General features: G+C 34.9%; 1 protein-coding gene across 5 annotated transcripts; it reads left to right on the top strand.

Moving 5' to 3' along the window:
* Positions 1-5287: 5287 nt before the first annotated feature.
* Positions 5288-17169, top strand: LOC105321636 (uncharacterized protein DDB_G0290587). 5 transcript variants are annotated; one of them, XM_011420003.4, is made up of 2 exons: positions 5288-5606; positions 14723-17169. In XM_011420003.4, exons 1-2 carry the CDS (start codon positions 5601-5603, stop codon positions 16616-16618), a joined length of 1902 nt encoding a protein of 633 aa, XP_011418305.2. In that variant the 5' UTR covers positions 5288-5600; the 3' UTR covers positions 16619-17169. The 5 variants fall into 5 exon arrangements, with proteins under 5 accessions (XP_011418305.2, XP_011418306.2, XP_034314217.2 ...); XM_011420004.4 differs by having other exon boundaries at positions 5289-5598; XM_034458326.2 differs by lacking the exon at positions 5288-5606 and adding an exon at positions 12107-12325.
* The last annotated feature ends 201 nt before the right edge of the window (positions 17170-17370 follow it).

The following is a 17370-nucleotide window of genomic DNA, read 5'->3' as shown; positions in this document are numbered from 1 at the left end:
AGCCCTCTGTTTTAACCACTGAATTTGTACGTTGTATTACGTATATATTTATGTATATCCCTGACTTTTTATCTCAGAAATTAAAGGGTTCATACTTATAAAATAATTATGATCTATCTATGAATGAAGGTTGCATGTATAGTATCATGCATTCGGTGAATTCTACTATTTGCGCACACATTACGATTCGCACTACTTTGTTAACTATGCAGTGACAGCTTTGTGTAAATTAAAAATTTCATATTTTGATGTATTTTTCTTGGGATTTAAACTTTTATGCAGGGACATAATTATTCAATCATACTAAAATGCTTAAAAAATTTAATCGAGATGTACTCTAGCCTCGCCTACCATAAAAGTAAAGTTAAGTTACGTGATTGTGTATTCGGAAAACAACAAAACATTGCAAATTATGCTATTTGATGCATGTTGCAGTTTCGGCATAACATTAACTTATTTCATAATACTGTTAGTTCATACCACATGCCAATCTTTAAAAGGAATACTTTGTTTCTGTATCTGTTTACCGACAACATTATAATTACAGCGCCTTTGATCTTATGAACACATATGGCACGGAATCCCGCTCCCGATTCAGATAAACGTGTGCTAGCCTGGTTCCCTGAGCTACCCATTACGCACAGGAACCAGGCTAGCTCATGCGCAGAATGAATTTTCCCCATTGCATTCGGTTTAACCTCGCTTATATATTTTCTGCGTGGACCTCAGGGTCCACGCAATATTCAATCGTACGATGGATTGAAATTATAAAAATATAAGTAATAAGGAATCATTCTTTTAATATTATGAGGTGATAATTTCGGTCGGGGCGTGATAAAATCTATCATAAAGCCCTTATTCCTTTATTAACGCAGTTGCTTTTGAAACTTTAACAACAATGATTAGTGATACATAAATTCACAACATGATTGGAACATACATTTTCCTGTTGTACATATGTAACATATATAATCGTCCACCAACGCATTGCAATGAATTATTGCCGTTAACACCGCCATGTTCCTCATAAACTGAGGATATTGCTGGAAGAATGCCTATGTAATAGAGTACTTCTGTCAAAGAAGGGAATGAGACTATCTTTACAGAAATATAAAAGGATTTACATAATCGGAATATGATCACACTTTTGTTGGATGGGCAAATGGACGGAGAAAGTGATTGCTAGAGGCTTATATTCTTACACTTTTAGAACTGATTGCCATGTTTATATTTGACTGTCATCTTATAGTATTGGCGATTGCATCAATTGATAATCTCCAGGAAATAAAACCTATAGCTATGCACACCACGTATGATTTGTACGAAAATAACCAAGGGGAAATGGTATGACATTTTGAATACATTGGAGGTCGAAATTCACATAACGATTAGTATTTATCTCACAACATACGAGCGCAGCACCTGAACCATCGTCCTTTTTCCTTTACACGCATGACACAAGATGTTTCCTTCTCCTTTATACGCATGACACAAGATGTCCTAGAATTGGGTTTACATCCATCTTATTTTCTGCAAAATACGAAAAAAACAAACACCAATTCACTGTTTATATATTTAGATAAACTATGAAAACAGTTTAGACGGCGCGAAACTTTTAAGGACACATTGCATAATTGAACTAGGTATTCTTCATTCTGTCAGTGGAATTTTTGAATGCATTATTAACGGTTTAGCATCTATAAAGTGCATGTCTATGTTTTTGTTAAATTTTGCCCTACTATAGGTATTCGTAAACTGCATTCATGATTTATATGGTAGGCAATGCTGCAAAACAGTTAATAACAGTTGTTTAAATTTTTGATTTTTTGAAAGTAATATGCAAGCATGGTTATATTCAAATTAGTAATTAATGTACTTTATTGGTGCATACAAATTAGCTCATTTATAAAGAATATATGCTACAAATTTAACTTAAGTTTATGGTAACATGACTCAAATTTCAAAATTGAAACTGGATTTTTTTTTTAAAACAAATGTGCAAATACAAATTTCCCTGACTATTTAAAGCTAAGATAGAATAATTTACAAAAGTCTGAACAAAAACAAATTAAAGGATTCCAAAAGAAAAAACACTATATCCTTATCTAACAAATCAATATGTTTGTAATTTGCAATATGACTATAACGAGAAAAGAGGTTATAAATGTATGTTAGTGTCGTAATAAAAGATTTCCAAGTTTGTCTTGCAAAAACTATCATTCAAATTGCCTTTTTTTAAACATTTCTTAAAATATACTAGTATACCTATAAATGATAATAAAAGAATCCTATATTGTAAACCAGGAAATTATTAATCTCACTAAAGTATAGTCATAAAAAGAAAAGGCAACGGCTTTCATGCAAATATAATTGTATATTATGAAGCTTTATAAATCTAAACATGTAAGCAAGTTATTTATAGAAGACATAATTTGTCAAGTTATTCACGTTGTTTCTGCTCTCTCTCTCTCTCTGTACAAAGTCGTTAGACATTACAGTTATTTTCTTAAGTAAATATATTACTATTTTCCAATGCTGAGTATAGTGTTTATAGTCTGTTGTTTCGATCACTTTTTGATGATTTTTAATAAAAATACACATACCTGTGAAAGAAATACAGTTGAAATCAATGAAAGGGAATATATCCAATATATCTTCTTTGAACAATTATCATTTTTCCCTCATAAAAGTTCACAGAAACCAAAAACAAATTTCTTGCGGAGATTTTTAATGGGAAATGTTTACATCTTTTCTCCAATCGGAAGTATTCGGGAGACCTTGCGCAATTTTTCAACGTTATCATCCGGGCTTGTTAATGGCTGATGCAATGCAAAATCCCCGTATACTTTTTATTTTGGGGTGTGTATTGAAACTGAAAGTGAAACTGAAGCGGTAAAGGGGGCGTTTCAAAACAGTAATCTGGACATTTTTCATATCAGTGGATGAACGTAATTTGAGCACAAAGGTATTTCTGATTTTCGAAATATCAAGCAAAAAGTGGTGGAAGCAAAAACTCAGAGTATAGACGTTTGTTTGGCTATGATGCAGCGACAGTTTTTGAAGAGCAAATAAACTACTTCATGTTCTCTAATAATCAAAGAACGTTAGCGAATTTATGACATATGCAATCGATTTTTCATAGAATAAAACATTGCGTTTCTTAAAATCATTTTTAGGAGAAAGACTTATTCTCTATGTATACATTACTTTTTACCGGGTATATTTGACGTACCTACTCACTTCAGACTGGATATATCAATCATTAGATACGTGTAATCCATTTAGTCTAAATTTAACCGTCCTACGACATGTGTACTCACGTAAGACTGAATATATCAATCCAAATATATATCTGTTATTACTTAAGACTGGATATATAAATCCATATCTATGTGTAATAACTTCAGACTGGAAATATCAATCCATATATACATGAATGTGTACTCAAATCAGACATGATTCATTAATCCCTAGACATCTGTAGTCAGTTCAGACTGGATATATTATTCCTTAGACATATTTAAGCAATTCAAACTGGATATATCTATTCTAAGACATCTGTAGTCAACTCAGACTTGATACATCGACCCTTAGACATGCGTAGTCCATTCAAACTGGATATATCAATCCTAACACATGCGTAGTCAACTCGGACTGGATATATCAATCCCTAGATATCTGTAGTCAACTCAGACTTGATATATCAATCCTTAGACATCTGTAGTCAATTCAGACTGGATATATATTCCTTATACATATTTAGTCAATTCAGACTGAATATGTCAATCCTGAGACATCTTTAGTCCATTCAGACTGAATAAATCAATCCTTAGACATCTTTAGTCAATTCAGACTGGATATATCAAACCCTAGACATCTTTAGTCAATTCAGACATAATATATCAATCCTAAGACATCTTTAGTCAATTCAGACTGAATATATCAATCCTTAGACATCTTTAGTCAATTCAATCTGGATATATCAATCTTTACACACCTGTAGTCATTTCAGGCTAGATATATAAATCTTTAGACATCTGTAGTCAATTCAAACTGGATATATCAATCCTTAGACATCTGTAGTCAATTCATACTAGATATATCAATCCTTAGACATCTGTAGTCAATTCAGACTAGACATATCAATCTTTAGACATCTGTAGTCAATTTAGACTGGATATATCAATCCTTAGACATCATCTGTAGTCAATTCAGACTAGGTATATCAATCTTTAGACATCTGTAGTCAAATCAGACTGGATGTATCAATCCTTAGACACCTGTAGTCATTTCAGCTTGGATATATCAATCCTTAGACATCATCTGTAGTCAATTCAGACTGGATTTTTCAATCCTTCAAGACATTCCTTTAACCCGAAGATTATACACCAAGAAGTATTCCTTAAATAAGACAGAACCTGATACTCGAACTCTTCTTGATATTTCATATCTAGGATACGTCATGTAATTAAAGCATGCAAAACTTTAAAAAAAAATAATGCAAACAATAGATTTGTAGTTACTCTTTTACCAATTTACTTAAATTCATATACATTTGTAGTAAACACATACTCTGTATTTACTAGTATGTTATTATACGTAATGTATTATTTAGCTTAAAAGTTAAATTTTTAGATAATTTTAGCTATTTTTTAATTTGATATTTTAAATGACACGTTTAGCCATTTCTCGTGGATATATCAATATTTAGTAGACAAATGTATTCAATATGTTGTGAGACTAGATATTTGATATGCAATCATACTAAATAAAATACATATTTAAATAATTGATAACTTTAATTATTTTACATTTTTCATTTGCATTGAGATGAAATAATAGTACGCTAATTCATATTTGTCAAGGTTGCGTTATATTTTTTTTAAGTTCATTTTGTGATAAATTATTTCAAACAAAATGGATATAAAATATCTGTACAAAAAGGTTAAATCCAATAATCTTAAAACTGGGAGAAATTATTCACTATTGATAATTTCAATAGTAATTACTGCTTGGTCTGATGTTTCTACTAGTAATAAAAAGACCGTTTTATATACCATTTACAATGAACAATTTGTCCAATATAATTTATATGATTTCCAGTTCAGCGGAAAACAGAACAAACACAACTAATTTGTCAAAGAAAGCCATTAACAGAACATTTGTGTTAAATTTGTTTTTTACTCTCTGTTTTTCTAAAATGGCGTATATAGGACTTTATCGAGTATATAAAGAGCATATTCAGTAAAAGTGCTGCATTTTCAGAAAGCTACTATTTATTGTAAGTGTGCTTTTCTCCTGCGAGGGTCAGTCCCACCCCCTATTGTTTTGGGCCGGCAGCCGTAAACATGCAGAGAGCAGTGTGCTTGATTTATTGTGTCTTGTCATCAGTCGACTGCCTCGGGCATTGACGAGACACGAAGTCAAAAGACATTCTCTCTGGCGAGGAAACACTGGAGAACCGCGCCATCATGTGAATTTCTGTTGAGGATTATGTTGGAACTATAACCAGTAACTGAGATTCTGAACTTTTTTTGTTTTATTGTGGCCCCTTACGGAGGGATGTCTTAATTACAGCCGGGATTCGTCATTTATCTGGTATGTCGGTATGTTGTCTTTGTCATGCATATCTTATATCTGTCTCCATGGTTACTCATATATCACACAGAAAATGGGTCAATTGATTTTTAATTTTTTTTTTACCACAATCAATTTAAAAATAGCTAGTTTATATATATATATATATATATATATATATATATATATATATCTTGGATTTTTTTGTTGGTTTCATCCTTTATATGTTTGACAGAAAAGTTATTTTAAAATCAATAAGACTGTTTTCTTTTTTCCTACACATTGTAGGCCCTTATTTCTTTCCTTCCAATTAGACACTCTCGTATGTAAGTTAACTAAAGATAAAAATACTTGACTTTATGTAATTCATTCTCATCTACAATGGCAAACGCATATGATTTAGACAGTAATAGTTTTTTTCTTTTTTTCATTTTTGGTGTAACATTTGATCGAGTGCGAGTGGTTAGATATCTGTAGATGTCCGAAAAAATTTACGGGTAGATATGCGTTTTCAAAAGTTAACGTTCTTGGTGGTCGCCATGATACGAGTTTGACATGCGCTTGCAGGCTTTACTTGATTTCGTTTTCACAATACCTAACTTGGTTTGAAATTTTCTGTCTGACTCAGTAGTTAAATTGTTTGTTTGAACACGAGTTACTTTAATTTGCAGTGTTATACGCAGATAAACATAACCTGGTGCTTAATCTTTCAAATAATTTTACCATTACACAATGTCGTACATTGCATTACTTACTTAATGTTTCATCTGGAATTTTGCTGAATTCTGCTGTTTTCGGATGCCTTTTCTGTATAGCTTATTCTGGAACGCTAATGGGCACTTATTTATAACTCTTTATAACTTTTCATATCACAATTTGGCAGGGGAAGCACCGTATCTAGTCATTGCTTTTCGTGAATTTAGCTTTTCGAGTCCTTTGCAATCTGCAAATCCTTTGTATTCGTTGTTTGGGCTATTAGGATCATCGCTGCTCGTGACCTGGGATGTTCGGATCCTTTGCTATTTGTGACCTGGGATGTTCGGATCCTTTGCTATTCATGGCTTGGGCTGTTCGGATCCTTTGCTATTTATGGCTTGGGATGTTCGGATCCTTTGCTATTTATGGCTTGGGCTGTTCGGATCCTTTGCTATTTATGGCTTGGGATGTTCGGATCCTTTGCTATTTATGGCTTGGGCTGTTCGGATTATTTGCTATTTATGGCTTGGGATGTTTGGATCCTTTGCTATTCATGGCTTGGGATGTTCGGATTCTTTGCTATTTGTGACCTGGGCTTTTCGGATCTTCCTGACTTTAGAACGTGACGCTTCATCATTGAAACCATGTAAATTGCATAATTCCTCTCTGTTGTCTGGTGTTATAACCATTTCCACTGACATTGTAGTGTCATCTACACCACAGCAATTAACGGCCACTCTCTCTACACCGAAAAACCTTCATAAGTGCAAATTCTGAATGCTACTTAATAAAAAATTTCATAATTCTAGAATAGAACACACTAAATGAAAAAAAAACTAGTGGAAACTTCAGATTTTTTTTTTATTTGCTTTTTGATTGAACGCATACCGGTATTAGTTTTCATACACACATTTATTTTAAGACGCGAAAAGTAGCTTCAAGGTAATTTTTGATATATATTTATTTTATTAAATGTCAGTTTTTATATAAATTGGCATGTTCAAAGCAATGAAAGACGATACACATTATATAGCAATACGTAGTGTATTTGTAATAAGGAATACATTAGTTTCTAACTTCTTGAGCGAGCCCGGGTGACCATTGATTGGTACAAACAGACATGCGCAAACGAACGTTGGCTTAAAAATACACTTTAACATTTTCGATTTAATTTCGCATCATTATCTAATCTTATTTGTACCGAGGTAAAAACAATATTATAAAATGGACACGATATCTAAGTCTTTAAGGTGGTATGTTAGGACAGCTAAAACAAGTTGATGATTTAATGTATATGATACATATATAAGATGAAAATAAAAATACTTCATATTTAACTCCGTATTTTTATAAATACTTAACCGCAAATGCCAATTTTTTCCCATGCTAAAATATTTTCAGTCTGTTTTTAAAATAACTTGAATTAATTCAGATTTTGATGATGCATATAAATTCTTCTCATTAAGAAATTCAAATCTGATAAACAGATTTTAAGAATTATTGATAGGTAACAACATTATCATGATAGAAATTCTAAATAAACCAAACGAAATGGTTCGTGGGAAACGGGCACTAGGTGAAAAACAGCAAAATATATACAATGTAAAGTTTTCCGTGCAGAATTTGTCTGCCCGGTTCTCATCGTAAACTAATCAATGTATCTAGTGACAGGGCAGGGACGAGGAGAGCCCGGACCAGCCCGTACCGCCTTCCTGTCGTGTGAGTTGTACCAGTACGAGGCCGCTGTCGAGCGGCCGGAGTTTTGTAGATTCATACGCCGCTGTCCTCTGGCGTTTTTTCTTTGTGTGTGTCGGACTATGGCCTCCTTGCCGAGGTCTAAAATATGACAACCGGGGCTTATTTAGGGGTAAAGACCGAGGTCTATGAAATACTGTTAGATTTCATTTGGTAAAGGGTATAGGGGGGGGGGGGGTCTCGAACTTTTATTGCAGAGGTACATTTGGTCTTCAGACTTACTTGGAAAATAATTTTGGTAAGGGTATAGACTGAGGTGTTCCGGTTTACTCATAGACTTGGTTTGGTTTCGATAAAGGACGAGGTCTTCCTGATTACTTCTAAACTGTTTGATAATGGTACCACAGAACGGGATCTTCAGACTTTCTTTTATACTGGATTTGGTAAAGATAAAGGATGGGGGTCCTGTGGCTTTCTTCTGTATCAAATTTGCAAGCCAGTATAAGTAGGCTAATATGCAGAGATTTGATATAAAAATTTCCAGTGTCTTTGTGATAACGCTACAAATTGAATTTTTAATCTATGGTCTAATATATCCCAATAATGACTTTTTTCTTATTTATTCTTTTAATATGAAGAGGTGATCAAATATGGTCGAGCGTGATCAAATCTATCATAAAGCCTTTCGAGTTTTATTGGATTTGATCACGCCCGTCCGTATCTGATCACCTCAGATACCCTAAAAAGATCTCCTATTCCTTAAATCATTTCTAGTCAGGGTGATCTAGGGGTTTTTTTTGGGGGGGGGGGCTGGTGGTCAGGGAGGATTGTGTTTGAAGCCACAGAGTTGTCCAGGTCAATTAATCCCGTGAAATGTCCCGGATATTAATGAGATGTGGTTACTCGCGTCACAATACATTCCTCACAGATTGACCTCGGAATATCAACTACGATGTGAATTTCTGGAAATACCCACCCCCCACCCCCCCTTTTTTTTAAATTTTACAAAACCCATTATTTGGTATGAAGCAGGTTCAACTAAAACTTAACTTGCAAAGTTAAGACTGTTTTCAATGATAAAGATAGTAAAAGCAGAAAAAACAAGAAGGAAGAGGCCTCCGAATGTTTTTCTCCAAATTTCCAAAACAATCTCTCTTTGATAAGGTCATGCAAACACGAGACAGACTAGATTCTGAAAGCCATACATCACATGCAGTGAGCGTAATAAATTAAGTAACGATAATAAATGTGCAGAATAATAGCTTCTCATTTAAATAAGCAGTTCCCTCTACTGCGTCTGAAAACAACGTAAGTATGGCATTTCATCTAGATAAAGGAATATAGGCTGATAAGTCTTTAATTGTAGGCTTTTAATGTAGATATTAGTAAGTTTTTGTTGTTTTTTAGTTAATTAGTCATTGCAAAGATTTTTCTTAGTAATCGCGCTCTATTTCCGCGTATTTTTAGGCTTAGGTAGCAAACAACGTTTTGATCTTGTGTAGATCACGAGTTATCGAACGTGGTAACTGTAATACTTGCCAAAAGTAGTCGACTGTGGTTGATTTTTTCATGTTTTACTCATTTATCGTGAAATATTTTACATAGAAAAATTAATTAGCGTCCGTAATTGTTCGATGTGAGTCATACATACTTATGATGTATAGTTCGCCAGTATTCGCCTCGATGCACGCTTTCCATAGATTTGTATGCAGATCAATTTAAGTGTTAATGTGACATTTGTCAAATTCTGCTGGAGGCATCCATGGGCCAGACTAACTTTTCCCCGTACATTTTCCCTTTGTTCAATTTATTGTGCTTACTCTTGTATACACAATCAAGCAAACTGTGGACACCAAGTTTATTTGAGTAATAGTTTTATGTTCCATTTTAAAAGGATCTCTCTCTCTCTCTCTCTCTCTCTCTCTCTCTCTCTCTCTCTTCTCTCTCTCTCTCTCTCTCTCTCTCTCTCTCTCTCTCTCTCTCTCTCTCTCTCTCTCTCTCTCTCTCTCTCTCTCTCTCTCTCTGAATTTGCTTGAAATGCGAAGAAATATTTTAAAATCTTCCGCGTATCCCTGCACTGAGTAACTTAAGAAATTATTTATCAATTTGTTTTCTAAAGATGCATCATCTGTTTATATAACAGCCAAAACATTTATATTCAGAGTTAAATGTATGGTGTGCCGCCTCAACCGCCCTTGAAATCACTTAAAACTGTCTTAAATATGATGAAGTGTTCAACGATTATTAACCATTCATCATCATCAGTATCGCCGATGTAAGTAGATTTTCCTAATAAAGCCAAATATAGCAGACGCGTGGATTTCTCCTTGCTTTGATAGGCCCAGGACAGGGTGGGTCGGGGTCCTTTGGCTCCAGTAGACAGATAGGTCTACATAAAGAGGGGCGATAAATCTTTGTTATTTTTCAATGATTCAGCAAATTATTTGTACTCTTTTGCACACCCCTGATCTGTCAAATTGCTTATTTTGAAATAAATAATATTTTGTGCTGATGAGTTAAATATATCACAAAATGGCAACCTGTAAACTGAAACCCTGTACACATGACAAAGCTATAGTAGCATTCCTATTGTTATTCAGTCATTCTCAGAGCATAGTATGCAGTATGCTAGTCTTTCTTGCATGTAAGTGTTATGGTATACAATTCAATCAGACATAACATGATTAAACCTATAACAATTCATAGTTTAACTTACACATAGCTTTTAATGCTTGAAGTAGGCGTGAATAGGGGTTATGTAGCTCCGTGTGGGTTACATGAACCAGCCATAATTATAGTCCTAAACAGGAAACAAATGTCATATGAATCAGTGGCAGATTTTGTTACACGTGTAATGTAAATATTTGATTTTGTAGTTAATTACTGTAACTTGATTCATCAATATTATATTACATATTTTTACACTACTGCAACACAACATCCACTCCAAATAAGACAGCAAAGAATCTCTCTCTCTCTCTCTCTCTCTCTCTCTCTCTCTCTCTCTCTCTCTCTCTCTCTCTCTCCTGTCAAAAATTCTATTTTAACATAAATTTCAAACAATTTTGGTGTATCATCATTTTGACAAAAAAAGTAATCAATCAAAATTCAATATTTCCTTGATCCACCGACAGCAAATATTTAAAACCACCTCAAGAAATGCAATCATTGATCATAAGTTGTGGGAGTGTGTAATAAATCTTGTACTAACATTAATATACAAAATATTAACTCTCCATGAAAAAATTCAAAAATCAAATATGAGTCAGATTTTTTTTTCTTCATAAGAGACCGGCAAACAAAGCGGGCATATTTGTGAGAAAGTACAAGTAATCACTCTAAAAGAGGTAAGCCAACTTCTCATGCCCTCGGTAATAGAATCACTGCATGTCAATAAGATTTCTACCAGTTATCATCGAATTTATATTTTTTTTACGGTCTAAATAGTAAAAAAAAACCAAAAAAAAACCCCCAAAAAACCATAACTTAATCTTATGATAAATGCATGCGTGCATCTACAGAGGAAAACATATTTATATGCAGCTTTTTTTCTTGCTACTTTATAAAAACTATAATTGTTTTAATATTCTCATCTTCTTCATTATTTGAATCCAAGATTACGCTAGGTGATCAACAAAAAATCTAGGGACCAGAACCAACTAAAAAATTAAAAGATTATCTTCTTGCCATTCATTATCAATTTCATAAAGAAAATTTAATGACTAAATTTCTTTGATTTTTTATTACATAGAGAGCCCTTACTTTCCAGAAAGTTTGAAAAAGAGTTTATCATTTCTCAAGGTAATCGAACCTTTTTAAGTGCAATTGCATGTTGTTTTTACACAAATCACTCGTTTTAACTAAATATGTTATACAAATGAATTAAAAAGTACAGAAAAAAATCGATGAGGAAGTTGGGATATGGGAACATTCAATACCAAAATACTTTGGAGCGAGTCAATGATGCACTTTTCCTGTTTGTAAATGGTTTTAAAGCTATATATTCGCATCACGTTTTTGTTTTTGGCGATTCTGTTCAACTGTAACAGTAGTACACGTTTTACTACATTAAGAGGATTAAATTAGATTTTATTGCTGAATGGCGCATTATTATTTCATTATTATTTCATTACCAACAAGTCGCGGCATTTTAGTGTCATTATTTATGCCGAACTGTATATTCTAGATTTTTTATGCTCTGGAGAAATCTTTAACGCATGCTACTCCATTTCTCCACGAGCAGTGAGATTTATTCATTCAGCATTGTGTCACTATTTTCACCGTGTATAGTCCAATGAACTACGAAGTTGTGCAGCTCTTCAATCAACCTCAACTACTACATCAACATCTGTGCACTGTAAGTTATGATTCGATGCATGTTTCCAATCCATTCAGTTTGGGAGTTTTAAATCACTACGTAGGACCCCACCTTCTAACGTCCATAGTTGTAAGGTCTGAAACACTCGTTTATCATCGAGAAACCAACCTCTGTTGTGTGTTTGCGGTTTGTCTTCTTGTCTTAAAACAATGTGTTTAATTCTACTAATCCAGACGTTTGCTAATTAGTCTGTTGCGTTTAAAAGTCGTACCCCCCCCCCCCCCCCCCCCGCTTGGACCCGCCCTTTCACCGCTGTCACAAGAGTTGTTCGAATCTTCCTCCCATCTGGAATTGTGAGCAGAGTTCAATATTCAGGCACAGCATCAACATATTTATCGGGACTTATTCAACAGCTTGTAAGTGTTGGGATCATTTAATTTGACGACTGTTGTCTGTCGTGGGTACTTTTGGTTCAACGACTCTGGTCGTATAATATGCTATTTTATCTGATTACTATGCAAATGTATGGAAAATTAGGCAACGCTCTTCACCAACGCCCATATTTGTTTTTATTATTTATTGAAATGGCGAATTTCAGTCCAGTCTTATGTTCTTTAACGGAACACTATAACTGTGCATAGAGACCCCTAGCGACGTATTTTGACGAGATTTGACGTGATCTGACATTTTTACAGATAGATTGGGATCATAGGGCTTTCTTCGGCGACCTGAATATTAGATTATTTAGATTCCATACAAATAACTGTTGTATTTTTGTCCGTTTTCTAACCTAACTTAGACAGTTGTCGTTTGCCACCACTTCTCCATTTACGGTAAACATTATATGTTTCTTTTTAAATAATCTAGTTTTAATTAGACATCTTTTAAATCTCTTTCTTTTAATTTACATAATATGCTATTTGTCCGTGGTATTTCAATATATATCTTTTCATGTTGAAATTACTATAAGATTTAATTAATTCAATCATTTTCTTTAATTGCCAATTTTTTTTATATTTTTTATATTATCTATGACATTTTATTGTCTGATTCATGTATTTATTGTACAGATTATTTATCAAAATTAGTAGAAGGTGACTATAGCTTTATTTCCTGGTTATGTGGTATCGAGGTTTAATTAATTAATAAGTATTTTGTGACAGGTAGAGAGGCGACGATTCCACGCACGCGTCCGTTCACGAAACTTGAACCTATTCGACGCTATTTATCTTTGCATAATTTTATGTACGGCGGTAAATCATTTCAAGAAAATCTATCTTTAGTAAACGAAGAAAGTACTGACTTTAGACGCTGAACGTTAAATGGCGAGTGTTGAGTGTGGTACAGGAGTTATAATTACATTGAGAGTGTTGTTGGCCGTGGTGCGATCTCGTGGGTAATAAATAGAAACCTTTGTCACCGCCACGCTACAATCATCGGTGTGCATTCTTGTCTGGAAATTAAAAATATATACACTTACACAGTGTAGTTCCCCGCCCCGGGCACTGCTTCTACAGCTATTTTTATCCGTTGTGTGTGACGTCACGGTCTGCTACTAATGGTCAGTGTTTGAATATGGCGTCAATATACACACTGCTTGTCATTGTTACTATGACGTCAAACGTATTGGTAATTCTCAACAACTGTCTGAAGATCTGTTAAAAGAGACCCAATCTTCTTACCTCAAACCTTTCCCCAGTTTTAAGACAGTAAAGCCTTTAATTCAAATTTACTTGTTTTTAAAAACTAAACACGGTAGATTACTAGCAATGTAAAGAAATTGATGGCATTTGATAATTTGAGATGACACTCTAAGGGACAAAAAAAAAATCCTGCATCGATAGGATCAAGGATCGGGTCTGATCGACTAGAATTAAGGATCGGGTGTGATCGACTAGGATTAAGGATCGGGTGTGATAAATTGCGATAGGTTTTTAAGCACGTAAAGTAATGTCACAGCAACGTCATCAAGTTCTAATTGTCCTGACCACGGGCACCACTTTTCATTGGTCCAGGGACTGCTTACAGTGTTGTCTTAATTTTCTGGAATCAAAAACGATTTTCGTCAATACAAAATGTCAGTTGTCCTAAAATTAATCAAACTAGCGGAATAAATAACAATCCTGCATAATAACGTTCCCATGTTAATTAAAATTCGCCGTCAGGGGGGAAAGTTTTAAAATAGGCCGATTCTAAATATAAAGGTGAATAATTCGATTTGTCTGTGGAGGATTTGGCATAGTCTAATTAATCCTACATATCTTCCTTCGCTCGACATTCCTTTAAAATGACAACTTCAATCCTCGTAACAAATGATCTCATCATGTATTGTAGCATTCACGCGGATATATAACAGCTGATTACAACAATCAAAATTTATTACAGTTTAGAACAGCGAGAGACAAAATACTTTTACATTTTTATTTTATTTTCCAGATTCTGATGTCGCCACGGGTTGGCATTACGTATACCATGGATGTTAACGTTTTTTGTGTACTATTTGTGGGACTATTCCTCGGACTGTGCTCCGCTGTGAGTATTCCATCTGACAGTCCCCCAGCGTGCCGGGGATACTGTGAAATATTTAGCGACATTTGTAAAAATGGAGGCACATGTGTGGAGTCTGCTCCATGCAGCAACTCGGGAAGCTGTATATGTCCTGAGAATTATAGCGGTGAACATTGCCAGAAACTGAAAAACCCTGGAGAAACTGCCGAACAGAAAGCTAAGCCTAAACCAAGAGTGAAAAACAATCTGCTTCTATCTCTCTTTAGAAGTTTGGCAGTGCCTAATTATGGTGAGAAATATCAAAATAACGAAACGCCCAAACCAATCACCACTACTTCTAGCAGTACAGCCGCTACTACGACTACTAGTACCACCACTAGTACAACTACTATAACAACAACAACTACTACTGAACCAACAACAAGGACTACAACAAGCCGGAAAACTACGACATGGAAACCGAAAGAGAGCACAACAGTGACAACACCGGTGACAACAGAGATAAGTAGCCAAGAAGTGACAACAGTTGTGAGCGAAATCTCTACTACCGAGGATCGTCTGAATGCTGTTTCTGAAGAAACAACAACAGACGAGATTCCCACGAGCACGGAACTCTCAAAGGAAGTCGACACGAAACAGTCGTCTAGTGATGTGACTGTTGGTGACTCGGTTCTTACAAACGACGCCTTGTTGCAAAGCTCAGTCGATATCACTACTCCTTTCCCAACTGTTAATGTCGATGACACGCTCCCCCTCTCTCCATCCACCCATTCGATCACTGTAACAGGGGGTCATGATACGGTGACAAATGAGAAACTATCGACAGAACAAGCAACAAGCGAGAGGACATCAACAAACAAGCAGGTTGACGTCGGAAATCCAGTCGCCCCTTATGTCATGAATCAAGAACCGAGAAAAAAGGAGGAGGCCAAAAAGATGGAACCTGCAACAGGAGAGCTTGCAAAGATAGCCAGAGCATCTAAACCCCAACTAATGAATGAAATGCAACCTCTAGTTGAAAAAAATTCTGAAAACTCTGATATCCAAATATTATTGCAAAGAGCTACTAAAGGGAACATTAACGAAGGATCAAATTCTATAAAAGAACTCGACACCGCTTCCATGTCTTCCTCCAATGAACAGATAACTACTCCGTCTGCTTTGGTAACAAGTTTAGTAGAAGAATTGTCGAAAACGCTTCACTCTAAAAATAAAAACTCAAAACGTGTTGACAAAGGCACACAAACAATGCTTTCTATGGAGAAAGCCACCGGAAAAACTGTACAAGACAAAGATATGTTACCTGCAGTGATAACTACATCCGAAAAAGCATCACCTGTTTCAAGCAGTACTACAGTTCAAGTTCCTAGCTCTTCAAACAAAGATGGTAAGTCTGACGATAAAACGGACAACTTGAACAAAAAAATAAAAAACGACACCGATACACTGTCTGAAAAGGAATCCAAATTGTATGAAAAAATCATCAAAAAGCTTACTAAATCCAAAATACTACAGGACATCATCAAGACAGCGATGAGTGAATCTAATCCGACGACCATGGTCGGTCTCGAGAAAGACGATACCCAGAGGAACTTTGATCACATCATACCTGACACTGTCAATAATGTTAATCAAATGGATCAACATCTCAATTCCAAATCAAACTTAGTGAATAATGATGACACCCATTCAGCTTCCTCTGCTCTTGTGAAACCAACAAAAACGATTAACGTTCACCCAACAGTAGAGGGACAGTCACTTCCGGATTCTCGGACGGATTCAGCTCAAGACGTTCTATCTACGATAGGTTCAAGTAAACAGTAACAGGCAAGAGCTGGGCTAATCGAGAAATCCCAATGATACAAGTGTGATGTCCCTTTCCGGAGAGTGTTGACTAAAGTGTTAATAAAGACAGTGACATATGCTACTGCTTTTTTCGTCGCTTGTCAGTTTCGCGTATTGTACGATATGTACAAATACTGTTGTGCATTTCACATCCTGTTTAATAAATGCCCAGATTTACTTAGTGTTTGAGAGATTTATAAGACCTATGCTGTTTTAAACAGCGAGTTATATCTCTCTTAAGGGTTGGAGAAGTTGGCCGTGCTCCGTGGAAACTTGAGAAGGACGGAAGTCGAAGAACGTCGATTGGATCTTTGAAATCACGATGACGACTGTCGTCATCCATTAGAACTTTGACTTAAGATGGTCGCGTTATCTGTGATAAGATGTTTGGTTAATATGTTAAATTTACGTGCCAAAGCCCCCAGAAGAATGATTACATATCTAGCTGGCCTAGAAGTCTTGTTGGAGTCATTGTTGTTGTAGTTTGTAGTCTGTGTTATTCAAACTAATAAAACTATTTATTATCTTAACCATCTTATTTACGTTACTGGATTACACAAGGATCTGATAACTGTTCTGAAGTTTCGCCATGGTCGAAAAATATTATTTAACTTTACAGTTTTAAAATATCCAAAACAGACTTAAACTCACAATCCTGTGTACCTCTATATATTTGATGATTTTGTTATTTATATTTCATGATTGTTCATTTATGGATGACTATAACATTT

The sequence above is a fragment of the Magallana gigas genome, chromosome 7 (assembly GCF_963853765.1).
Source record: "Magallana gigas chromosome 7, xbMagGiga1.1, whole genome shotgun sequence".
NCBI classification, from domain to species: domain Eukaryota; kingdom Metazoa; phylum Mollusca; class Bivalvia; order Ostreida; family Ostreidae; genus Magallana; species Magallana gigas.
This window is presented reverse-complemented; position numbering and strand designations above follow the sequence as displayed.

Coding starts and splice junctions, on each gene's coding strand:
- LOC105321636 (XM_034458326.2), top strand. CDS start 12,263: ATGAACTACGAAGTTGTGCAGCTCTTCAATCAACCTCAACTACTACAT. Junction 12,326..14,722: donor TACATCAACATCTGTGCACT/GTAAGTTATGAT, acceptor TTTATTTTCCAG/ATTCTGATGTCGCCACGGGT.